Genomic DNA, 25,672 nt, shown 5'->3' on the forward strand with positions numbered 1-25,672 from the left:
GACAAGTAAACTTCCCAAAGAAACAAGATCTGCCTTCGAAAAGCTCCATAAACGGCTTTATTATGAATGCTGGACAAAATGGCCTTAAAAGATGTGGATCTTTGATCTCCAGCAGAAAGAAGTTCCTTTCTGAGGGTGGGGTGTGGGAGTGGCAGGCCCCAAGTACGCCTCTCTGCCCACACCAGTTGGGCTTGGCGCCCCTAGCAGATTTGTGAAGCCCGGAACCATTAATAAACATTAAAGCCCCGATAAGCCTTTAATTTGGGCCCAAAATGGGACTTGAACACGGGACCTGAAGTATCTCAGGAAGGAATGCTGCTTGGTGCCAGCATCTTCAGCAGTGGCCTAGGGAGTGAACTGCAGAGACACGGGCCGTGCCACCCAAGGGAACTGACTTGCACCTATCAAGTGATTCTGGGGCATGGGCACAAGTCCAGGAAGGTGCTGCAGAATCCTAAAATCCTGCAATCTGGAGATCCCGCCACCGTGGTGCAGTGGTTAAGAGGGGCCGACTCTAATCTGGAGAACTGGGTTTGATTCCCCCACTCCTCCACAGGAGCGGCGGACTCTAATCTGGAGAACCGGGTTCGTTTCCCTGCTCCTCCACATGAAGCCAGCTGGGTGACCTCGGGCTAGTTACAGTTCTCTTCGAATTCTCTCAGCCCCACCTACCTCACAAGTGTCTGTTGTGGGGAGAGGAAGGGAAGGTGATTGTAAGCTGCTTTCAGACTCCTTAAAGGTAGAGAAAAGTGGGGTATATAAAACCAACTCTTCTTGTTCTTCGAGTTTTGCTGCAAGGCCAGGTGTGCCCCATCCTTTACCTGTGTGTTTTATTCTTTTTTTTTCTTTGCCTAAATGCAAAACTTGGCATTTGTCTTCGTTGAATTTGATGACCTTGCCTTCACTCCAGCTTTCCAACTTGTCAAGATCATTTTTGAATTTTATTTCAACCTTCTAAGGCGTTCGCTCTTGCTCCGTTTTGTGTCCTCTGCAAACTGGGTGAGGATTCCCCCGATGGCTGAAAATTCTTTCCCCTCCCTTAGGGAAAGGGTGGACCAGGTAGTTAGAGAAAAAGAGAAATTGCGATTGGACCTGGAGAAGGCAGAGAAACTGAAATCGCTGATGGCTTCTGAAGTGGACGACCACCATGCTGCCATCGAACGTCGAAATGAGTACAACCTTAGGTTGGTTTGGCTCCCCTCAAACTCTTATTTGTAGCATCGCCATGTCTCAAGAGAACCAAACACTCTCTGATGGCACTGGCAGCAGCACCGGAATGGTGAAGCAGTTCTGGACACCACAATTTAAGAAAGATGTAGAGAAGCTGGGACATGAGGGCAACAAAGATGGTGAGGGGTCTGGAGACCAAGTCCTATGAGGAAAGGTTGAAGGAGCTGGATATGTTTAGCCTGAAGAGGAGAAGACTGAGAGGGGACATGATAACCATCTTCAAGTACTTGAAGGGCTGTCATAGAGAGGATGGTGCCGAGTTGTTTTCTGTTGCCCCAGAAGGTTGGACTAGAACCAGTGGGTTGAAATTAGATCAAAAGAGTTTCTGTCTAGACGTTAGGAAGAATTTTCTAACCATTAGAGTGGTTCCTCAGTGGAACTGGCTTCCTCGGGAGGGGGTGGCCTCTCCTTCGTTGGAGGTTTTTAAGCAGAGGCTAGATGGCCATCTGTCAGCAATGCTGATTCTATGACCTAGCTGGAGATCTCCAGCTAGTACCTGTAGGTTGGCAACCCTAATAGAGACTCTTATTCAGGTTAGGATTTATGGCTTTTCATACAAATTCGAAAACCTTGGCCTGCCTTAATCTGCACACTTAGGAAATTGGACGAGGAGTACAAGGATCGCATGGCGGTTCTCAGAAATGAACTTCGGAAAGAGCGGGAGCAGATCCTGCAGCAAGCCGGCAAGCAACGGATGGAGCTGGAGCAGGAGATCGAGACGTTGAAAACGGAGGAGAACTACCTCCGGGACCGCCTCGCTCTAACACTGAAGGTAATGATCCTGGGAAGGGAGTCGGTGCTGGGTTCCAAGTTCTCTGTTCAAAAGCTACTGAATTTGTGTACACTCTCATAATTTTGATTGCGTTCATCACAACGCACAGAGATTTGAAGCAAAGATGTTTGTCCGCAATATTTGCCCCATTATTCTGAGGGAGAGGACCCGGACTTTTGTGACCCTCTTGGTTTCTTTTAGGAAAACAGTCGTTTAGAGAGTGAGCTTTTGGAAACGGGAGAGAAACTGGCCAAGTACGAAAGCACGGCGAGCAAACTGCAGAAGAACTTGGAAAACGTCCTGGCGGAGAAGGTCAGTCTGCGTGTTGTATTTAGAGCCCAGTCAAGTTTGAAGGAATAAGTAAGCTTGAGAACATAAGAAGGCCAAAAACCGGCATGTGAAAAAAATGAAAATAGATTTAGGGATTAATGTGCCTTTAAATCCAGAGATCTTTTTATTAAACTACGTATCTGTGTTTCCTATAAAACATCGGGAAATCCTCTTAAACTATTACTGCTGCTACTCTTGTATTTGCCCGATACTCAGAGTAGCCAGGTCCCCCCTTACCACTGGCGGGGGCGATTTGTGAGTGCGCAGCACGTGTGCACAATAATGTCCCTTCCAGGGTAAACCCGGAAGCGACGGGGACGCTCTAGCATATTCCTTCAAAACCCCTAGGGTTTCCATAGAGAGGGTTTTTTTTTTTTTTTGAGGGACATGCTAGAGCGTCCCCGTCGCTTCCAGGTTTACCCTGGAAGAGACATTATTGCGCTGCACAACGCTGTTCGCACATGCTAATCGTCTCCTCCCTTTAGCTGGCCTGCTTCCCCCGCCAGCCAGCTGAGGGGTGGCAGGCAGGCCTGTTAATTGGTGGACAATTAACAGGCATCTGACAACCCTACCAATCCTGGAAGCAGAATATGATATGCCAGATATACAAGAATGGTTAAAGAAAGGGGGGGGGGGAATAATGCTATTGTGAAACTTACTGTATTACAGAAGGGTCATTTTTCATTTGACCTTTGTGAACTTCTGTTATCAGTCAGAGCTAAGCATGTAAATTGTAAAGGTAAAAGGTAGTCCCCTGTGCAAGCACCGGGTCAATACTGACCCATGGAGTGACGTCACATCCTGACGTTTACTAGGCAGTCTGTGTTTACGGGGTGGTTTCCCCAGTTGTCTACCCTTTACTCCCAGCAAGCTGGGTGCTCACTTTACTGAACTCAGAAGGATGGAAGGCTGAGTCAACCTCGAGCCGGCTACCTGAAACCGACTTCCGTCGGGATTGAACTCAGGCTGTGAGCAGAGCTTTGACTGCATTACTGCAGTTTACCACTCTGTGCCACGGGGCTCTTATGTAAATTGTACACAATAATAAATATTAAAACATCTTTAAAAAACCAAGTGACATTTTAAACACCAAGTGTTTAAAAGTGACATTCCTAGTTGACGCAAAAGCTTTTCGCCACTCCACGAAGCTGATTTGCCCAATAAGGAGGGCTTTTCTACTCAGGCAGTAGGGTCGCACTTTACAAAGTGATTCACAAAGTGACTTGGATATATTATTAGGGACTGTGAGCTATACCAAAGCTTCTTAAACTATGGGCCGCGACCCTATTTGAGGTCATGTAACTGAATGTGGTGGTTCCGAAAAATTTGGCAATAGTAAAAGGTTTCTGATAGCCCATTCCTGAGCTGGCGGCGGCCAGGGATGGTGGGAAGAAGGCGCCGCAGCGCCGCCTCCTAAGCCGTCCTATGGCCGCGGAAAGACACCCCCCCAAAAAAAAGACTTTTAGAGGCTTTTTTGGTTGTCAATCGGGGCCTTTTCGCCCCATTGACAAAAGCGAGGCTGCACCAGCAAAATGCTGGCGCAGCCTTGCTCCTCTTGCCACCGGCGTACCTGGGGCGAACAGGGACCGGAGGCTGCCTAATGGCAGCTCCTCCCCCCAAAACGCCCCCCCTGGGACGCTGGCGCAGGCCTTTATGGCACCATAAGTAGCCCAGACGCCGGAGTGGAGGGCCCCAATGCTGGCACAGCGCCTTCCTGGCCTCCTAAGGGCTTTCGCCCTTAAAGGTCAGGAATGCGCTTTGAACTGCCTGGAGGTTGGCAACCGTATTTGCAGGCCTTGCTAGGGTTGCCCACAGATACCAGCTGGAGATCTCCTGCTATTACAGCTGATCTCCAGCCGATAGAGTCCAGTTCACCTGGAGAAAAATGGCTGGTTTGGCAATTGGACTCTATGGCATTGAAATCCCTCCCCTCCCTAAACCTCGCCCTCCCCAGGCTCTGCCCCAAAAACCTCCCCCCGGAGGTGAACCCTAGCCCTTGTGGAACTCTTTAAGGTCCCATAGGGCCTTGATCTCATTCTGCGGGGAGTTCCACCAGGCTGGGACCAGGGCTGAAAAGGGTTCCTGGAGGAAGGGAACAGGGGAGTGCTTTCAGGGGTTGGAGGCATTGAGTGGGGGGTGGAACCCCCTCCCCAATCCAGCACAACCCATACAGAATAAGTCATCGAATTGCCCCCCCCTTTTTTGGGGGCCCAGCAATAAGGCTTTGGCGTCTGGGCCCCGACTCAGCGAGTATCCCATGTGCGAGTGAGCAGATTTTATTGACAGTGTTGGCTCTTTGGCTCTAGTTCGGCGACCTCGATCCCAGCAGCGCGGAGTTCTTCCTGCAAGAGGAGCGGCTGACGCAATTGAAGATTGAGTACGAGCGGCAGTGCAGGGTAAGTGTGGCGGGTCGTTCCGAGGAGCCCAGGAATGGGCTGTTCGGGGCCATGTGCCCCCAAGAGGTGCTTAGTGAAACATCAGGTTCAAGGAGGCTCGCTCTAGGTAGGAGCCTCCCTGTCTGCATGCCTGGCAGCTGCTGGCATCACCCGCGGCCTCGGGGATGGAGCTCCCGAGTCTCTTTTTCCTTCCCCGCATCACAATCCCGCACTGTGCTAGCCCCTCCCTCCAAACAGAGTACGCGGGCGAAGGCATAGGGTTGCCAACCTCCAGGTGGTAGCTGGAGATCTCCTGCTATCACCACTGATCTCCAGCCGATAGAGATCAGTTCCCCTGGAGAAAATGGCCACTTTGGCAAATGGCTTCTATGGCATCAAAGCCCCTCCCCAACCCCGCCCTCCTCAGCCTCCACCCCAAAAACCTCCTGCCGGTGGTGAAGAGGGACCTGGCAACCCTACGAAGGGGCTGTGGCTCAATGGTAGAGCATCTGCTTGTCATACAGAAGGTCCCAGGTTCTCCGGCATCTCCAGTTAAAGGGACCAGGCAAGTAGGTGATGTGAAAGACCTCTCTGCTTGAGACCCTGGAGAGCCGCTGCCGGTCTGAGTAGACAATACTGACTTTGATGGACCGAGGGTCCGATTCAATATAAGGCAGCTTCATGTGTTCATGTGTTCAACAAGAAGGGCAGCCAGCCCCATGGGGAGGAAGGGGATCTTTCTTCTGTGTGTGTTTCTTGGAGTTTCTCTAATCGTCCCTTTCTTTCTTTAACTCATTAATTTCCTTGGTGGGGGGGGGGGTGAGTTCTGGTTCCGGTTGAGTGGGAACCGGCCTTTGGGAGCCGAGCTCTGCTATCAGGGAGTTGTTCTGTTTTGTTTGGTTTTACTTGGTTTATTGTTGTTTCATTTTCATTATATTAATGGTTTAATATATTCTTAACATTTATTTTGCTTTGAATTTCCTCCTTTTTTATCTTGGGGGTGGGGGAGAAGTAAGGGTTTTACCAACTAAGAAGATATGGTAAGTTGCATGGGGTTGTAGCTGGATCTTGTAGAACTTTTTATCTGTCTCTCCCCCTCTTTTCTCACTTCTTCTTTTGAGCTTGTTTTTTTGCTGAGCAGCTGCTCTGCAGCCTCTTCATCTTATCTGGAAGAGGTGCACCTCCTTAGCTTGAGACGCTGATCTGAGGGTGGCAGGAATTAAAGTCAGGCAACTTCTCTCTCCCTTATTCAGCAAAGCTTGTGGTCTGTTAGGGAAATGATGAGAAACGGACGCTGTTTCTTCCTTTCTCTTCTTTGTTTTATTTACTTATCAGTGCATTTAGCTTTGTCCTCAGATAGGATTAAATTAAACTAAACAACGTATTTAGCTATTCGACTATTTTATCTAGTCATTTAATTATTCTTTATATATACTCTCCTATATTTGTCCCCACCCCACCCTTTAGGAGGAGGGTGGTTGTGTTTTTAATTAAATGAAATGAAATGAGATAAAGATAAACAAGAGACAAAGATGAGATAAAGATTAAATAGGCTTTAGCTGCATTAGATACCCTGAGTTTTTAGACTGTGCAATGTTTATTTCCTTAATTACTCATTTATTTATTTATCTATTATATTGCCATTTTACCTGTGATAAGTAAGAAACAGAGTCACCCTACTGAGGATGGATTATCCCAGTTAGTAAACAGAGCCATCTTGATGATTATTGGGACATGGACCTGTTAAGCTCCTTCCCTGTTGAAAATAAATAAGAATGCCTGGCGGAGAATACGCCTGCCCCTTCTAAATCAATGGATTCTCCTCTACTGTCCCTCTTTGGTAGTGTGGGATTGAATAGTCCTGATATAAATTATCAGCTAAATCTGACTTCTGACTACCGGTATCTAGAAGAGGGGTCACCAGATAACAGGGATTATGCATTATCAGCCGAATAACCCAAATTCTTCAAAAAAATTATCAGAAGCTGGATTTTATTGCTCAGTGCTGTTTGAGGTCAGCACAATGTATTCTATCATTTAAAAGAGTTGTTGATTATATACATTTGGGGTTGCCAACCTCCAGGTTCTAGCTGGAGGTCTCCTGCTATTACAACTGATCTCCAGCCAATAGAGATCAGTTCCCCTGGAGAAAATGGCCGCCTTGGCAATTGGACTCTATGGCAATGAAGTCCCTCCCCTCCCCAAACTCCGCCCTCCTCAGGCTCCACCCCAAAAACCTTCCGTCGGTGGCGAAGAGGAACCTGGCAACCCTATATGCGTACATTATATACGTTTATTATGTACATATGTATAAAAGAAAAATATGTATATAATATATGGGTGTGTCATTTTATTCTCCCCCCCCCCCCCGTTCAAAAAAGATCTAGATCCGGCACTGCACACCCCACCATAAAAATGTTGCTGTCTCAGTGAACCACATGTACTTCTGTTTCCACCTTGATTGTCCCTCTCATTGTTATCTAGGAACTCCAAGACCAGATTGACGAACTGCAGTCCCAACTGGAAGCTCATCGGACTCAAGGCAAAGCGGTCGAGCCTTTGTTGAAAAACTCTCTCTACGAGGAGCTGGACGACTGTGAAGTTGAATGCAATCACGGTAAAAGCTACCCCCCCCCCGGGTTGTGTGTGTCAGGTCCCAGTCCTGTAGGGCGGGGGTTTGCCTGTAGAGCGGGTGCAGAGGAGAGCGACGAGGATGATCAGGGGCCTGGAGACCAAGCCCTGCAAGGAAAGGCTGAGGGAGTTGGGAATGTTTCGGCTGGAGAAGAGGAGGTTGAGGGGAAACATGATTGCTCTCTTTTAAGTATTTGAAGGGCTGTCACTTAGAGGAGGGCAGGCAGCTGTCCGCACAAGGTTTCTTTCCCCTTTGCTTAACACTTGCCCATGCCAACCTGACCCACTAGGAAGTTCTTAACTGATGAAAAATCACAGTTTACACTCTTGACTGCTAAATTCTGTGCTGCAGCTATTAAAATACGTCGTACCCTGACAGGATCAGAGTAACAGAAATACTTTATTACTCAAAATATTAAGGGGGTCACACCAAGTTATACAATGTGTATATAAAGAGGAAGACCCAACAAGAGATGGATTGACTCAATAAAGGAAGCCACAGCCTTCAATTTGCAAGATCTGAGCAAGGCTGTCAAAGATAGGACATTTTGGAGGACTTTCATTCATAGGGTCGCCATGAGTCGGAAGCGACTTGATGGCACTTAGCACACACACGTATAAATTTTATTCATACATGTAATATGTAGTTTTTAGGCTTAGATTATTTGTAGTAGCAGTAGTAGCTGTTGTGGTGGTTTTCCTGCTATCTATTGTGGCTATTGTTTGCTTATTTTGGTTGTTTGTTTTTGCTGGTCAGTGACCATATTAATAAATTATTATTATTATTATTATTATTATTATTATTATTATTATTATTATTATTATTATTATTATTATTACTACTAAACTGTGGTGTCCAAAATTGAATTCCTCGTGGATTCCAGACTATGAGTGGCTAGTTGGTAGCTTTCAGCTTTTAGAAAAAGTGGATTAAAAAAAAAAAAGGTTGATCCTCGTGTTTTTGTGTTGATTTGTGCTTTATAGAGGTCGGTTCTGAGGAAAACAACCCCCTGAACATGAGTATAGAAGCTGAAATGGCCATGGAGCAAATGAAGGATCTGCACCATCAGGATATCCGTGACCTACGTCAGAAGCTTGAAAGCTCGGTAAGCCGCCTCTATTGGAACAGGAAGCCTAAAGCCCAGCCAGAGGTTATGGTGACGGCCACGGGCATGGATGGATCTAAAAGGGGATTAGACAGATTCGTGAAGAAGAGGTATCACGACTGGCCGCCCTCTCCAGAGCCCCAGCCGTGTCGTAACGTAACCGAGTCAGGTGAAATAACTCAAATTACCTTTTAAATGAAAAGGTTTATTAAGAAATTAAAAAAATAATAATTAAAATGCGAGTACAGTAATCTTAAAGACACACTGGCACAGAAAATAACAAAGTCTTGCTGGTTATACTTATAACTCTACTACATAGCTGAAGTTCCTTATTCTTAAGCTAAGCTGGTTCAGGCCTTAGTTTCTTGCATTGCTGTATGCGAGCAGAGTAATGTGCTAAAGCAGTTCAGGTGATGATAATAGTCGATAATGGTTATCCATGATAGTTAGAATAGCATAAGCATGGCTAAACTTATGGCAATCTGAATCCTAGTCAGATGACCCCTAACTTCCAATCAGAAACAGTAGTTCAAAGAAACCTCTAGATGGTTCAGGTCGGTTCAAGCTGGATTGGGTCCTAGGAATGAAGAGTGAATTATTCCCCCCTCCCAACTTCTCACAGATGAGAACTATCTCCCAATTAGGCTGGTATGCTGGCTGGTTCGGCCTTGCACGGTCTTATCTGCTTGGTAACAGGCTGCAGGTGCATCTTGTTTTTCATGGTCTCTGCTAGGCCTCTACAATTATAACAACAGTTTTCTAAGCATTTAAAATGGAGAATAGTGATGCTAAGCAAAAGCTAACACTGAATGGCTTGTCCTGTCTTCACAAGAGGTCTATCAGTGGCTACTGGTCATGGTGACAAAAGGGAAACTTCCACGTTCAGAGGCAGTCACCCTCTGAATCCCAGTGCCAGGAGGCATCATCAGGGGAAGGCTGAGGCCTCTGTGCCCTGTTGTTTGCCCTCCAGAGGAATTGGTTGGCTACTGTGTGAGATCGGAGGATGCTGGACTAGATGGACCCCTTGTCAGATCCAGCAGGGCTGTTCCTATGTTCTTAAGGCCTTGGCCTCTATGCCCTGTGGTTGGATCTCCAGAGGAACTGGTTGGCCACTGGGTGAGACAGGATGCTGGATTAGATGGACCACTGGTCTGATCCAGCAGGGCTCTTCCTATGTTCTAATGAAGGCCTCGGCCTCTACAACCTGTTGTTGGCCCTCCCGAGGAACTAATTTTGGCCACTGGGTGAGAAAGGATGCTGGACCACTGGTCTAATCCAGCAGGGCTCTTCTGATGTTCTTAAGACCTCCTTGGCTATGTCTGCATCACAGGTAGAGCTGGTTCTCCAGCTAAGGCACCCTGGCAGCTGGTTGGGGCCCCATGATGAGGAGAGAGCTGGCACACCCTAGTGGCTCAACTCGAGCAGGACCCAGGAAAACACAAGGGGTGTACTTTGCTTGGGGCCACAAAATACCTTGCAGTGGCCCTCAGCTTCTTGTCTGAGCGGGGTCTCAAACATGGGTTTCCCTGCCCATGTCCTGCACTCTCCCCACTGCAGATCACTGCCTGTAACTAAACGAAACCTCTATGCAGGTGGTACTCAGGGGCTTCAGAGCCACCTGTGGCTCTCTGCTAATATTCCCTGTGGCTCTTCTGAGCGCTGTTCGCCAATGAGGCACCTTGGTAGGCTTTTGCAGGGCCGTATATGTGTTATTAAATTGTAACCTGAAGTAAATTTATAGAGACATTGTACACTGACATAATCTTTTAATTGTTTAATTTTTAATTGTATAACTTTTGGCCTTGAATGTTTCTTTCTTCTTGACACTTTTGCCATTTATGCGTGGTCAGTTTTGATGCTCACTCAAAGCTCTTTTTTTAAAGGTGACTTTAAAAATGCCTATTCATGGTCCCGACACAAAAGGAGAAATTCCACACACACACACACACACACACTCACCTGCTTCTTCGTTCCTGTTTGCGTAGCCATTAGCATGTACATAGCTAACGCACCGCTGTTATTATAATAATTTATTATTAGGTCTATGACCGCAGTCTTGGACCAAGGGAGGAAGAAATGGTTGCATGGTTGCTTGAGGGGATTCTTCGCGGCGTGGGCAGAGCAAACACCAAAGGTCGCGTTAAAGGGGCTGTTAAGTAATGTGAAGCCGGTATGCGCTGGCTTCGCAGTCGCTTCCAAGAATGATGGTTCAGCGTGAAAAATTAAAAAAAAAAATGCAGGGCAATTCAGCTTGGAACACGTTGCTAATTACCAAGCATAAATGGCCTTTGTGTCAAGAAGCCTGCAGAGATGCTAACCAAGGGTACTTTCTTTCTCTCGGCTCAGATCCGCCATTACGAGAAGCAGCTGGAGGAGACCCAGAGCCGCTGCGAGAAGGAGAAGGAGAACCTTCAGCAGAAATTCTGCCAGGAGATGCTAACCAGGGAGGGGCAAGTCGATGACCTTCAAGCCCAAGTTTCTGACCTCCAGGCAGAGCTGGCCAGAGCCAGGCAGAGGGATGACCCAGAACGGGGTGAGGTGCTGATGGGCGTGGAGGAGAAGGATAGCCGCCAGGAGCCCCTCAGGCTCAGTCCCGGAGGGGAGCTCCGGGCCAGGCTGGCAGAGACGCGCGAGGATTTTAACCAAGAGCGGGAGGAGCTGATCCAGGCCGGGGTTTGGATGGAGGAAAAAATGAGGACCATAGCAGAGACCGTCCGCGAAGAGAAAGCCGAGATGGAGCACGGGTTCTGCGAGCAAATGCAGATGCTGGTGGAGAAGCACGCCCTGGAGAAGGCACAGATACTGCAAGAACTGGCAGAGAAGCACCGGCAGGAACTGCGGGAAGAGAGGTTGGCGTCAGGTTGCATTTTATAACACGCATCTTTTTTTTTAATTAAATTTTTATTTTCAAAACATACAACATACACTCCTCATACATAATAAGCACTCCATACCTACAAGATCCTCATTGAATACCGAACAGAGCAGAACTAATTCATTCTAAACCGTCTAGTACTAATCTTTCAGTCTTTATCAACAGATAATTTTTTAATTGAGCAACAGTAAAATGTAGGACGCAGGACAGACTTCAAGATAACAAGTGTCCTTAAGTCTGTCCTGTGCAGAAAGACCCTTAATCTGGTTTAACCGTCTCCCAAGGTACCTCTAGAATTGCAGGGCTTGCTTGGGGGAGGCAGAAATCGAGGATATGGCTTTTTCAGGCCCTCCCTAGCCGTGGCAGTGGGAAGGGCTATGAAGCTGAGATAACATTCATCACGTAGACAGGACAGAAACCTTTCATTCTCCTGTGGTGTAGTGGGCCAGCTTTCCAGTCGCTTCCCATTTGGCAGAAGGGAAGGGTGAATTATTCTCATCTGTCTTTGTTTATGGCTATTATTTATTATTTTTCCTTCAACTACTTCCAGGCAATGCTAGTGGCATGCTATTAACAAGCAGCCTAATAAATGCTGCTAGTTCAAAGAGGCGGCCAAGATCACAGGAGAGGAGTGTCACCCTATTACTAATATCAAGGTGCTTCAGGCGTTAATTAACATCAAAATTACTAGGAAGGTTGGAGGTGGTATTAGTAATAATACTGTTTAGCATTTACACAGCAAGTTTGGGTGTCAAAAAACACTTTGCAAACAATATCGCAATAAAACAGTCCTGCGAGGTAGGCCAGTGCAGAGTGACAGGAAGGGAAAGAGCCTAACCAGTGGGTATAGCTGGGGGGTGAGGTTTGAGCAGGGGCCTTCACACCTCGTCCCTTGCTCACTGTGATCCACTAAACCACTTGGGGATCGATCATACTACATGAGAATCCATATTGCTGTACGGATGCAACTCGAGTGCCGGCACAGCACAGAAGCTCAAAGGGTCCTCTTGGCATTTTAACTACCAATTGGATCTTCTGTGGCCAAAGAGAGAGAACCCACAACGTCCCTGAGCAACTGATTCCACCACTGAACCGCCCTTATTGTTAAAAAGCTTTTGCTAATGTTCCACCAATATCTCCCCACCCGTAATTTAAACCCACTATCACGAGTCCTATCCATTACCCACTGTAATAGAGCCCTACCCTCCTCTAAACGACAGCCCTGCAAATAGTTAAAAAGAACTATGAACATAAATGGTTTGGATACCTGACCCAACATGGACCCCTATTGAATCCTTTTCTAGAGAAGAGAAGAAACAAAATAAGGTTAAAAGCCTGCAGGGGGGGCGTCTCATGTTGCCCGCTGGGGCGTGCCAGGAGAGGTCCTAAGTCTGAAAAAGCTGAGGTGTCTTAAGAGGTCGGCACTCCTCTGTTCCTGAGTCAGCAGGTATTTCAGTAACATATTGTGTTGACCACGTTTAGGACAAAAATGGAAAACGAGTTTAATGGAAGACTCTCTCGGGCCGAGGAGCAGTTTGCAGTTGACCGGCAGGCCCTTGTGAGCAAATACGGAGAGGCGGTCAAAAACCTGGAAGAACGCTACCGGCAAGAGTTGCAAGAGCTTTCCGAGCTGCAGGGCGAGGAGAAATCCCGGTGGGAATTTGAAAAGGATGAACTGATCCAGGAAGGTGCTGAGGCCCAGGAGAGGTGGAAAGAGACACTCGAGAAGGAGAAGTCTGTTTCATCAGCACTGGCCCAAGAGAAGGAGCTTCTGGAGAAGAATTTCAAGGAGCACGTGAACTCGTTGATGCTGGAGAAGGAGCAACTTGAGAAAGAACTCCGGGATGCGAAGAAGCAGGAAAATGAGCTGCATGGTCAGCTCTTACAAGTTCAGGTCAGTCACAAGAAGGAGCTGAGAGAGAGGGAAGAAGAAATCGCTGCTGCCGAGGCAAGTCGGAAGCAAGTCATCGAAAAGCTTGAAGGGCTGGAGACAGAATTTTTGCTCAAGAAAGAAGAACTGAATTCCAGACTGGTCGCTCTCGAGCATTCAAAGCAAGAGATGTGTTGCAGAGCGTCAGCAGAAGAACGAGAGCTGAGGTGGGAAGTCTCGAAGCTGGAAAGTCAAGTGGAAGAACTGCAGAAGGAGTTGGTCCACCTGTCTGAACTGCAAAGCAATTGTGTCTTCCCAAGGCAAGATGTAGAAAGTAAGGGTGTTGATTCTCCAGGGCCTGGGAAAACCCAGGAGACAAGAGAGGTGCAAGATGATCTTCCAAACCTGCCGGCAGACCAGGAGCCAGCAGGAGACGAGAACACGACAGCCATCTCAGGAATGGACAACTTGCTGTACAAGCCAGAAGAGCCCATTCAGTCACCAGGTTTCAGCCCGCTGACTCCAGAAATATTTGTGGAATCAAGTGCAACAGACAAAGACCACGATGAAGTACGAGGAGAAGATGAAATGGAAGAGGGAGACATGAGTTGGCGTCCTGTCACAGAATCCGAAACGGCAGCCTCTGGAACAGAGACCTTTTTCAAGTTGAAAAAGGCCTATGAAGAAATCCGGTCAGAGAATGAAACCCTCAAGCTCCAGAAATGGCAGCTGCAAGAGAGGATCTGTTTCCTGGAGATGGAATGTGAGCAAGCGGCTCTCGATCGGCAAGACATGGCGTCCCAAGTCCAGAAAGAACTGGACGAGATCCTTCAGACTATTCCCAGGCCAAAGACATTGCCCTGCGAAGCTGGCGAGAGTGAAGAAACATCCCGTTGTGGGGAAACAGACATTGTGCAAACGCATCCCAACTGTGCGGCAGGGAGCCAGAGGTTCTTTGCTGAAGAGTCCGAGGTTGACCTGAGCATTGAGGAGGTGACTGACTATTCCTCACAGTTTTGGAAGGACCACGGTGAAGCCATTGAAGGGGAGCTGGGAACAGAGAGAGGGGCAAACAACGGAATCCAGGCCAAAGTTCTTGCATTACCAGAAGAGCTCCAGCGGGAGAACCAAGCTCTGAAAGCCACGTTGGTGAACTTGTGTGAACGGAACAGCACGCTGGAGAGCTACTTGCCGCAGCTGATAGGATTGCAGTGCAGGTTGGAGGAAAGCGGCCAAGAGAGCCTCAGATGGGAAGAGGAGAAGCAGCAGCTCCAGGAGAAAGTGAGAGAGCTGGAAGAGGAGCGGGACCAGATGGCCGCGGAAAACCGGGAGCTGCAGACCACGAATCTGCACTTGCGTAGCCGGCTTGGGAAGCTGGAGGAGCTTATGGTGGCTCTGAAGGTGCTGAAAGGGAGACCCGGCCTCTATGTGGACGACACCAAAGAAGCGCAAGCGGAGAAGAGGGGGCTCCAGGAGCTGAACTGGAAGCTGAAAGAGAGAGTGGCCGCGCTGCTCAAGCAGAAAGGCGCGCACGCCCAGGAGAAGGACGACCTGAACGCAGCCCTGCGCGGCTTGCAGTGCGCCTGCGGGGAGCAGCAGCAGCAGCTGGAGCACTTGAGGTAACTGGGGCTCCTGCTGCAGCCTAACCTCCGTCGCTTGGCTCTGCTTCTTGACACTAACCCACCTAGCCCTTTGCGGGCACGCCTCTTGACGGCCGCCACTACTTCCTCCTGTTTCTCGTATTAACAAGTAGATTCTAACCCGGGCTAGAAGACAATGTGTGATGCCATCGTGGATTATCTTAACTGTCCTCTGTTGGAGACCCGTCACTTTTAACATGGGCTGGGGAACTTCTGCAGCTTGAAATCTGGGGTGGGGGGTTGATGGGCATATTTTTAATTGTGAGCAAGGGGTGATTTGTTTGGTCAGCTGCAGAAAAAAATGTGCCCGATGCAAATGTTTCTGAGAGCTTAAATTGGTACTTATGATCGCTCCACCTCTACTTTCCCTCCTTCGACCTCACTTGGGTCCTTCGTCTTCAATGTGAGTCATTCCAACTGGTTACACAATATATTTCATATATGTGTTCCCTGTTGGGTCATCCAGCCTAATCTCAAGCATCTGCGGCTGGGAGGTGGCTACAAATTTGAAAATAAATAAAATAAATCTAAAGATCTGTTATATTTAGAAACAAGACAAGTTCAAGGGTAGGTAAGTGGCTGGGGAGAACATCAGAAGAGCCCTGCTGGATCAGACCAGTGAGGGTCCATCTAGTCCAGCATCCCACCTCACACAGGAGCCAACCAGGTCCTCTGGAGGTCTAACAACAGGGCACAGAGGTTAAGTCCTTCCCCTGATGTTGCCTCCTGGCACTGGCATTCAGAGGTTGATCTGCATAGATCATAAATATCATGCTGTCTTGGTGCACAGACTGAGGCTGGATGAATTCTCAGGAATTTAAGTAGCTCAAAATTTCCGTTTTTAATTTTTTTTTTGCCACAGGTGTGAGGCTGAGAGTCTCCGAGAAGAAAACGCCATTTTAAGGAACGAAATTGATTTGTTGAACGAGGAAGGGAGCCTATCGGGCCTGCGGCTGAGGGAGTTGAGTGACTCTCGAGAAGAACTCTGGTAAGTCCCTCTAAAGCTGCCCAGAGTCACGGGGTTGGATGCAGAATCATTCCTGCACAAAGCCGCAGGGTTGTCTTTACTTCTTGGGATAGTTGAGTCCAGGACAAATATTTGATATATTCTTCATGTCACCAGAAAGACCTGTCCGTCTTCAGGATGCCTTTTTAGCTGTAGTGAGATGCGTGTGCTGAGAGCCAGCATGGTGTAGTGGTTAAGAGCGGTGGTTTGGAGCAGTGGACTCTGATCTGGAGAACCCTGTTCGATTCCCCACTCCTACACATGAAGCCAGCTTGGTGACCTTGGGCAAGTTACAGTTCTCTTAGAGCTCTCTCAGCCTCACCTACCTCACAAGGTGCCTGTTGGGGGGAGAGGAAGGGAAGGAGATTGGTTGGCCACTGTGTGAACAGATTGCTGGACTTGATGGACCTTGGTCTGATCCAGCATGGCCTTTTTAATGTTCTTATGTGATTGTAAGCTGGTTTTTATTGTGAATATTTTAGGCAAAAAATAGAGGCTGTGCGGAAAGAGAAAGCAGCAGTGCAGAAGATGGCAGAAAATCTGAAGAAACAGGTAAGTCTCCCAACACACACACACACGCACACAGAGAGAGAGAGAGAGAGAGAGAGAGAGAGAGAGAGAGAGACTTATGACTATGGCTAGAGAGATCTGGGTTTGAATCTTTGCTGTGAAGCTTACTTGGTGCTCTTGAGCCAACTGCACAGTGTCAGCCTACCTCACAAGGTGGTTGTGAGGATAAAAGGGGTAGAGAAGACAAGGTATGCCTCCCTTAGAGAAGGGGCTAAAAGATAACGTAATAAATCTCATTTTTAGATAAGGCTTCCTTGTGTAGCCTCTCTTTTTGTCAGGAGACTTTAGATCCTTCTCAGAAAAAGCAACCCTGGAAAGGGTTAATTTCCATTTAACTGCTGCATGTAATCAACACCAGGGTGGTGCACTGCTTAGAAGGTCGGACTGGGATCTGGGAAACCCAGGTTCAAATCCCCCCTCTCTCATGGAAGCTTGCTGGGCGACCTTGGGCCAGTCACATACTCTCAGCCTAGCCTGCCTCACAGGGTTGTTGTGAGGCTAAAATGGCGGAGAGGAGAATGATGTAAGCTGCTTTGGGTCCCCGTTGGAGAGAAGGGTGTATAAATGAAGCAAATGATGATGATAAGTGTTGGGGTCAGGAAGGAATTTTCCTCCACGCCAAATAGGCCAGGGATCCTGGAGGTTATTCCCCTTCCTCTGGGTATACAGCAGGGGTCACTGGGGGAGGAAGGTAGTTGTGAATTTCCTGCGTTGTGCAGAGGGTTGGACTAGATGACCCTTGAGGTCCCTTCCAGCTGTATGTTTTTATGTTTCTGATCTACATATTTTCATCATATATCTGGGAGGGGGAGCATACTATTGAACATATTGGTTTGTATCTTACTCTTTCTGTCGTGGCATCATCTTCCTTCGGCCCAAGTAGCCTCCCGTGGGGCCTCTTGCGTCGGAGGAAGGCGGTGCCATCAGTGGGGCAGTGGGTTTTAGCCCCTTGCATACGTCTGCCGTCATCCCCTGTATAGGCCATGCCTTGGAGGGATCAGCTCTGTCCCCTGTAGCATCCAGCAGAGCCTGCTGATAGGAATAGGAAGCCGATACAAGTACTGGTAACCATCTCCATCATATCCAGTGACCAGTTTGGTAGGCTGTGTCCTCTCCCCCCTCTCCCCCATGGAATAATTCCATCAGAAAGAACATAAGGGAGCCTTAGACTCCACCTCCCCGAGGAGCCATCGGGCATTCATGTTAGCCAGATTGAATGCTCTACCTACAGAATTGAATGGACCCTTCAGGGGAATTCCATTCTCTGACCACCTATGTCATTGTTCTACTGGTAAGATTGAAACTATTGACCATGTGTTATTATTCTGAGCGCAATGGGCTTCACCTATAGAATTGTGCATTACCCCAATTTTGAGAAAGTAGCAACTTGCTTTTGAGCCAAAGGTAGTCTCTTTTCCTTTCCCTAGATTTAACAGCCATTGGCTATTCATCTACCATTTTCACACTTTAAAAGGGGGAAATGAAATTTAATTTTTTTCCTTGACACTATAAAGAGAAAAGTTGCCGCATCTCTCATGCAATTGACTGATCTACTTGACAGTAGATGAGGCAGTATCCGCTTCTCAGAAAGTGTCTTTAGCTGTTTTATCCAGGGAGTGATGTATTTATTTTGTGCAGTATTATTTTGTGGACATCCTAAAATAATGTGGACTGTGTGTGTTAAGTGCCGTCAAGTTGCTTCCGACTCATGGCAACCCTATGAATGAAAGTCGTCCAAAATGTCCTATCTTTGACAGATATGTGGACTAAGGAGTCTTTGATCTGGACAAAATGGGCATTTTTGTTCTTCTGCGATAATTTTATTGTATTGCCCTTGTGTCTCGGCTGAGTCTAAGGCATTACATCTCACCAACAAGGAAGCTTGTCTAAACTTATGGATTTCTAACCAGCGGAAATAGTCTCTTTTCTGCTAGCTGATATTTGTCAAGAAACTACTAGACCTGTAAACTAAGTTTCTGTCTGCTGTAATATTTTTAAAGTGCCCTCCAGCTCAGAATTAATTAATAATGTTAGTTATTGTTATCTTACGTTTTATATATTTTATAGTGTGGTGTAACAACATCGTGTATTTTATAATTAATTAATTTTAATCATATTGTACGGCTCAAGATCTGGTCGAAAGAGCTTTGTTAATAAAGTAAATGATCCCACTGATTCCTGACCAGCTCCTGATCTCCAATCAGGTGTCCGAATTGAAAGCCAGGAATCAGCAGCTGGAAGTGGAAAATGCCAACTGGGGCCAAAAGAATTCCCCCAGCCAGGTAGACACAGAAGAGCTTAACCAGCAGCTGCTGAGGGCCCTCCAGCAGAGAGAGAGGGAGTCCGGGAAGCGCACACCAGAAGAATGGGAGAGCGAGAGCTCTCAGCTCAAGGAAGAATTGGAGAACTGTAAAACTCAGGTAATGATAAATCAATTATGCGGGAGCCGAGTGAAGGGAGTTCCGGGTTCAAATCTCACTTTCGCCATGCATGTACCAGATGCCCTTGGGTAAGCCGTGACTCTATTCTGGGCTAAGCCTCTCCCCAAATCAGCAATATGGGGGGCAAAAAAGTTGCCAACTTCAGGGGGCTTCAGATTTCACCCCCTCCGGGTGGTCTCTAGAATTTGAATCTCTGAGTATGTGAAGCTTCCAGGGCATCAAGCCATTGGCTCATCTGACTCAGTGTTGCCTGCTCTAACTGGAAGCCACTCACCGGATCTTGGTCAGATTAAACTCTTTCCCTGGGGAGAGGACATGGCTCAGTGGTAAAGCATTGACTTGGCATGCAGAAGGTTCCAGGTTCAATCCCCGGCACCTCCAGTTAGAAGGACCAGGCAGTAGGTGATTTGAAAGACCTCTACCTGAGACCCTGGAAAGCTTCTGCCAGCCAGAGAAGATAAGGCTGGCCTTGATGGACCAAGGGTGTGATTCAGTATAAGGCTGCTTCGTGTGTTCATGTATGTGTTCACAGCTGGTATCTGAGACCCTTGAGCTGGAGATAGCAAGGATGACTTCTGAGACCTTCTGCACGTATAGCAGATACTGTACTATTCAGCTATGGTCTCTCCCTTGTTTACCTGCAGCCTAAAATGTGGCTGATTCAGTTCAAGTCAAGTGAAGAAGAAGAAGAAGAGTTGGTTTTTATATGCTGACTTTCTCTACCACTCAAGGCAGAACCAAACCAGCTTACAATCACCTTCCCTTCCCCTCCCCACAACAGACTGTGACGTAGGTGGGGCTGAGAGTGTGACTAGCCCAAGGTCACCCAGCCGGCTTCATGTGGAGGAGTGGGGAATCAAACCTGGGTCTCCAGATCAGCGTCCACCACTCCAAACCACCTCTCTTAACCACTACACCACGCTGGCTCTCAAGAGGTGAAAGTCCCTCCTCCCTGCACGTTGCATCCCGCTCAACGCACACAGTCTCTCTCCTGAGAGCAAGCTTGGTGTAGTGGTTAAGAGTGGTAGACTCTAATCTGGAGAACTGGGTTCTATTCCCCACTCCTCCACATACGGCCTGCTGGGTGACCTTAGACCTGTCACAGTTCTCTCCGAACTCTCTCAGCCCCACCTCCCTCACAGGCTGTCTGTTGTGGGGAGGGGAAGGGAAGGCAATTATAAGCCGCTGTGAGACTCCTTAAAGATAGAGAAAAGCGGGGTATAAAACCAACTCTTCTTTTGCTGCTGCTCGCCCACAATGCACTTGCAAATCCTGTTAGCGAGGCCCTCCCTTGACCTTCACTTCCGGTGATAATTAGACGAGGAATAGAGAATAAAACTGCTGATATCATACTGCCCTTGTACAAACCTACGGTGAGACCACACTTGGAATACTGTGTACAGTTCTGGTCACCACACCTAAAAAGGGATTTTGCAGAGCTTGAGAAGGTGCAGAAAAGAGCAACCAAAACGATCAGGGGACTAAAGCAACTGTACTATGGGGAGCGGTTAAGACGCTTAGGGCTGTTTAGCTTGGAAAGAAGGTGGCTGAGGAGAGACATGATAGAGGTCTATAAAATTATGCATGGTTTGGAGAGAGTGGACAGGGAGACGTTTTTCTCCCTCTCCCATAATACTAGAACACGGGGTCATCTGCTAAAGCTGGAGGGTGAGAGATTCAAAACAGATAAAAGGAAGTATTTTTTCACACAACGCATAGTTAAATTGTGGAACTCCCTACCCCAGGATGTGGTGATGGCTGCCAGCTTGGAGGGCTTTAAGAGGGGAGTGGACATATTCATGGAGGAGAGGGGTATTCATGGCTGTTAGTTAGAATGGATACTAGTCATGCTGCATATCTATCAGAGGAGCATGCCTATTATTTTGGGTGCTGTGGAACACAGGCAGGATGGTGCTGCTGCACTCGTCTTGTTTGTGGGCTTCCTAGAGGCACCTGGTTGGCCACTATGTGAACAGACTGCTGGACTTGATGGGCCTTGGTCTGATCCAGCAGGGCCTTTCTTGTGTTGTTATGTTCTTATGATTTTTTTTTGCTTCTAGTCATCCACGCTGGTATCGTCTTTGGAGGCAGAGGTGGCTCAGCTCCGGGCTCAGTCTTGTGCTGTGGAACAAGAGAACCTCTTCCTGAAGCAAGAACTGGAGAAAGTGCAGCAGGTGAGGATTGGTGCGGAGGTTCGTGTATGTGAAGGGGTGGAGCTAGGGTTGCCAACCTCGAGGTACTAGTTGGAGATCTCCTGCTATTACAACTGATCTCCAGCTGATAGAGATCAGTTTCCCTGGAGAAAATGGCCACTTTGGCAATTTGACTCTATGGCATTGAAGTCCCTCCCCTCCCCAAACCCCGCCCTCCTCAGGCTCCACCCCAAAAATCTCCCACCAGTGGCAAAGAGGGACCTGGCAATCCTAGGTGGAGCTCCGCTCCCAGAGAATAGCCAGAAGGGGACCTACATGAAGCTGAGAAGGCCTCTGCCTGGAGATCAGACCACCTGGGTGTGTCGTAGGGTTGCCAGCTCTAGGTTAGGAAATACCTGGAGATTTTGAGGGTGGAATTTGGAGAGGACGGGGTTCAGGAGAGGAGGGACCTCACCAGGGTATAACGCCATAGAGTCCACCTTCCAGAATCAGCGGAGCATGCCTATTATCTTAGGTGCTGTGAAACACAGACAGAACAATGCTGCTGCAGTCGTCTTGCTTGTGGGCTTGCCAGAGGCACCTGGTTGGCCCCTGTGTGAACAGACTGCTGGACTTGATGGGCCTTGGTCTGATCCAGCAGTGCCTTTCTTATGTTCTTATATTATGTTCTTCCAAAGCGGCCATTTCCTACAGGGGAACTGATCTCTATTGTCTTGAGGTCAGTTGTAATTCCGGGAGATTGGCAGCCGCCACCTGGAGGTTGGCAACCCTGGAGTGTCATGTGCACTCTGGCCTCCATAGAGGAAGGGCATCCTGCCCGTGTAGATCAAGTACATGGGAAGGATTAGAAGGCTACAGATTGGCTGCTGATGAACTTTGGTTGGAAACGTGAAGGTGGCTCTTGTCCTCTAGAGAAGATAAGCCCTTCAGTCTTTTCCTGTGAAGAGCATATGAGGTGTGCGTGAAATTGGTCTGTGAGGAAGGGTCTATGGGGAAGGGCCATGGCTCAGAGGTAGAGCATCTGCTTGGCATGCAGAAAGTCCCAGGTTCAATCCCTGGCATCTCCAGTTAAAGGGACTAGGCAAGTAGGTGATGTGAAAGACCTCTGCCTGAGACCCGGGAGAGCTGCTGCCGGTCTGAGTAGACAATACTGACTTTGATGGACCAAGGGTCTGGCTCAGTACAAGGCAGCTTCATGTGTGTTTGTGCCCCTTCTTTAGTGAAGGAACACTCCAGGTCATGTACCTCTGTGTGCATGTGGGTGGAGTGAGGTTTCTCTCTCTTTTGGATTGATTAATCTGGTCTTAGTTCAGTAACGAGAAGTGCCTATCAAGTTATGCTGGAAATGTGGAAGGCAGCAGGAAAAGAGGAAGACCAAAATGTGATGAATTGTCCCCGTAAAGGCAGCCGTGGCCCTCAGTCTGCAAGACCAGAGCAAGTCTGTTAACAATAGGACATTTTGGAGGACATTGATTCATAGGGTTGCCGTAGGTTGGAAGCTTATCACACACGCATTAAATGATGACTTGCACATATAAGTAACCATCACAGAGCTACCAACATGGTTACCCTGCATACCACTTATTTTTAATGTTCTGTTCAGCGTGTGTGTGTGTGATCTACCTGGAGGGTTGTTGTTTTTTTTGCCCATCTTCTGGGCCTGGAATAGGGTCACTGGGGGTATATGGGGGAAGGTAGGTATGAATTTCCTGCATTGTGCAGGGGGTTGAACTATATGACCCTGGTGGTCCCTTCCAACTATGATTCTACCCCAAACCTCCAGAGTGTGGGGCATTTAAAATAACCAAATACTAAAGCAATGTACCTAGAACCATGTAGAAAAGCAAGAATCCAGTAGCACCTTAAAGACTAACAGCATTTCTGGCAGGGTATGAGCTTTCATGAGTCACAGCACACTTCAGGTAATTTTGTTAGCCTTTAAGGTGCAACTGGACTCTTGCTCTTTTCTACTGCTACAGACAGAATAACATGGCTACCCATCATGAACTAGAGCCATGTGTTAGAGCAACCGAAACACATTAATTTCCCAACACATTAATTCCACACACACACACACACACAAAGAAGGGCTGAGGACTTTCTTTGTGACCAGCACAATAGCCATAGTGGTGTACCATGTCGTTGCTTAAGGGGGGGATACCACACATCAGTAGCTGTTGTGTTGCCTAAATAAATTGCAGGTGTTGAAAAGCGTGTGCCTTCCGCAGCTGCCCAGGTGCCCTGATCTCTCTGATCTCCAGAATGAGATTTCCAGCATCATTGTGAAAAATGAGAAGCTCGTGGAAGAGAAGGAAGCCCTCGGTGAAGAACTGAATAGATGCATTGAGAAGGTGAGGGGTGCAAATCATACTTCCCTACCTGCTTTGCAAGTGAATGTCAACAATGCCTTCAGTTGCGTGTGGCACTCTTATCGATCTAATACATTTTTACCTCACCCTTCCTGCAACTTTCTTGTGAGGGAGGTTAGGCGGAGAGGGAGTGAGTGGCCCAAGGTTATCCAGTATGTTTCAGAGCAGACGGGAAGATTTGAACCCAGGGTTCCCACAATCCTAATCTGACACTCTAAGAGCACTAGATTTGAATCCAGTCACACCTTAGATACCAACAAGATTTGCGAGGTATTATCATATACCCCGGAGGGAAAGCAGCATGGTATAATCTGATCTCGTCAGATCTCAGAAGCTAAGCAGGGTCAGCCCTGGTTAGTATTTAGATTGGAGACCACCCAGGAAGTCCAGGGATTGCCATATAGAGGCAGGAAATGGCAAACTGCCTCTGCTCATCTTTTGCCTTGAAAACCCCATCAGAGGTCGCCATAAGTCAGCTTCCGACTCATAGCGACCCTATAAATCAATGTCCTCCAAAACATGCTAACTTTAATAGCCTTGCTGAGGTCTTACAAACTGAGGGCCGGGGCTTCCTTTATAGAGTGGATTCATCTCTTCCTCTTCCTCTGCTGCCCTCAACCTTTCCTAGCATTATTGTCTTTTCCAGTGACTCTTCTCAGAATGTGACCAAAGTACGATAGCCTCAGTTTAGTCATTTTATCTTCTAGGGCCAACAAGATTTTGAGGGGTATAAGATGCGGTAGTGTTGGAGGAGAGTGTTACGGTATCCGTAACACTCTCCTCTAGCATCACCACAACTTATGCCCCTCAAAATCTTGTTGGTCTCTAAGGTGCCACTACATTTGAATCTAGCTGTTCTACTGCAGCTAGGCACGGCTACCCTCTGAAATCTGAGAGCGCTATCCCACAGGGGCTCTTCAGATTTTTCTTTCTTGGATAGCTATACCCTGGTTGCATGGTTTGTTGCTAAATTACAGCCCAAACTGATATCCGTTCTGACGGTGCTGGCCTTCGTGGGCCAGACAAGAAGCGCCGAAAAAATGTGACCTTCCAAACACCCATAAAACAGAACTCCAGATCTTTTTCATATCTCCCCATAAGCCAAACGAGAACTCCAGGGGCTCTTCTTCTTCCTTCCTAGGTAGCGAAAGTGGCCTTCTTGGAGAACCTGGTTGCTTCCTTGAAGCAGGAAAAGGCCTCTTGGGAGCATCAGTCTCAGTCGCTGAAAACACAAATTGCAGCGTCTCAAGACAAGGTGCATCATTTCGTTTTGGTTCTCAGAGTTGTCTGGATGACATACCCTCCTGCCAATCCACCCACCAGCTAGAACAGGGGTGTCAAATTCAATTGTTACAAGGGTAGGTCATAAATGTCACTTGGTCGGGCTGGGCCATGCCTCGCCAGCCCAGATCGAGAGAGGGAGGGGGTGGCTATCTCGGCTGGCTCGCGGGCCAGATAAGCGGCTCTCGAGGGGCAAGATCTAGCCCGTAGGCCTTATGTTTGACACCCCTGAGCTAGAAGATTTCAAAAAGAGACTCCATCGTTGAGCTAGAATTTAGTCACCGAATTGGATTCTGTTAAGTTGAACTTCCTTAGGAAGTTGGACTTCTCTACCACTTCAAAGATACATTTAGCACTGCCTAATTAGAAGGAGCCCAGACCTGGATAGCCTAGGTGAGCCTGATCTCAGATGCTAAGCAGGGTCTGCCCCGATTACTGCTTGAATGGGAGACCACCAAGAAAGCCCAGGATTGCTACACAGAGGCAGGCAATGGCAGTTGCCTCTGTTTGTCTCTGCCCTGACCTGGATGGCCCAGGATAACCAGATCTCATCAGATCTTGGAAGCTAAGCAGGGTTGGCCCTGGTTAGTATTTGGATGGGAGACCACCAAGGAAGACTGTGGCTGCTATGCAGAGGCAGGCAATGGCAAACCACCTCCGAATGTCTTTTGCCTAGAAAACCCTACAGCAAACATGTGGCCCGTGGGCCAGATCTGGCCCCTTATGCAGCCCATGAGCCAGCCAAGGCAGCCACCCCCCGCAGTCCTGAATTGGTCTGGTGAGCATGTTGTGGGCTTGCTGGCCGAGGCAGCCACCCCCGCCTCCCGATCTGGACTGGCAAGGCATGGCCTGGCCTGACCAAGTCATATCTGGCCCTCATCACCATGTTAGCTGCAACTTGAAAGCAAAAATAAAATAAAATAAAATAGAAGGATGAGTTCTCATAGGTCTGCCACAATGCACGGGCTGTTCTTCCCTTGTATATATTTGGTATTTGCATAAGAAAATATATATTTGGTCTTT

General features: G+C 47.9%; 1 protein-coding gene across 1 annotated transcript in view; it reads left to right on the forward strand.

Moving 5' to 3' along the window:
- Positions 1-25,672, forward strand: part of NIN (ninein) — an 87,067-nt gene that overhangs the window by 42,919 nt on the left and 18,476 nt on the right. Inside the window, exons 9-22 of the mRNA XM_056852077.1 lie at positions 1,044-1,184; positions 1,828-2,002; positions 2,204-2,314; positions 4,639-4,728; positions 7,192-7,324; positions 8,323-8,444; positions 10,791-11,293; positions 12,802-14,808; positions 15,692-15,817; positions 16,318-16,387; positions 18,610-18,825; positions 20,907-21,020; positions 23,228-23,350; positions 24,510-24,623. Coding sequence (XP_056708055.1) covers positions 1,044-1,184; positions 1,828-2,002; positions 2,204-2,314; positions 4,639-4,728; positions 7,192-7,324; positions 8,323-8,444; positions 10,791-11,293; positions 12,802-14,808; positions 15,692-15,817; positions 16,318-16,387; positions 18,610-18,825; positions 20,907-21,020; positions 23,228-23,350; positions 24,510-24,623 — 4,045 coding nt within the window. The remainder of the gene's footprint in view (positions 1-1,043; positions 1,185-1,827; positions 2,003-2,203; positions 2,315-4,638; positions 4,729-7,191; positions 7,325-8,322; positions 8,445-10,790; positions 11,294-12,801; positions 14,809-15,691; positions 15,818-16,317; positions 16,388-18,609; positions 18,826-20,906; positions 21,021-23,227; positions 23,351-24,509; positions 24,624-25,672) is intronic.

The sequence above is a fragment of the Euleptes europaea genome, chromosome 6, assembly GCF_029931775.1.
Source record: "Euleptes europaea isolate rEulEur1 chromosome 6, rEulEur1.hap1, whole genome shotgun sequence".
Classification (NCBI taxonomy): Eukaryota; Metazoa; Chordata; class Lepidosauria; order Squamata; family Sphaerodactylidae; genus Euleptes; species Euleptes europaea.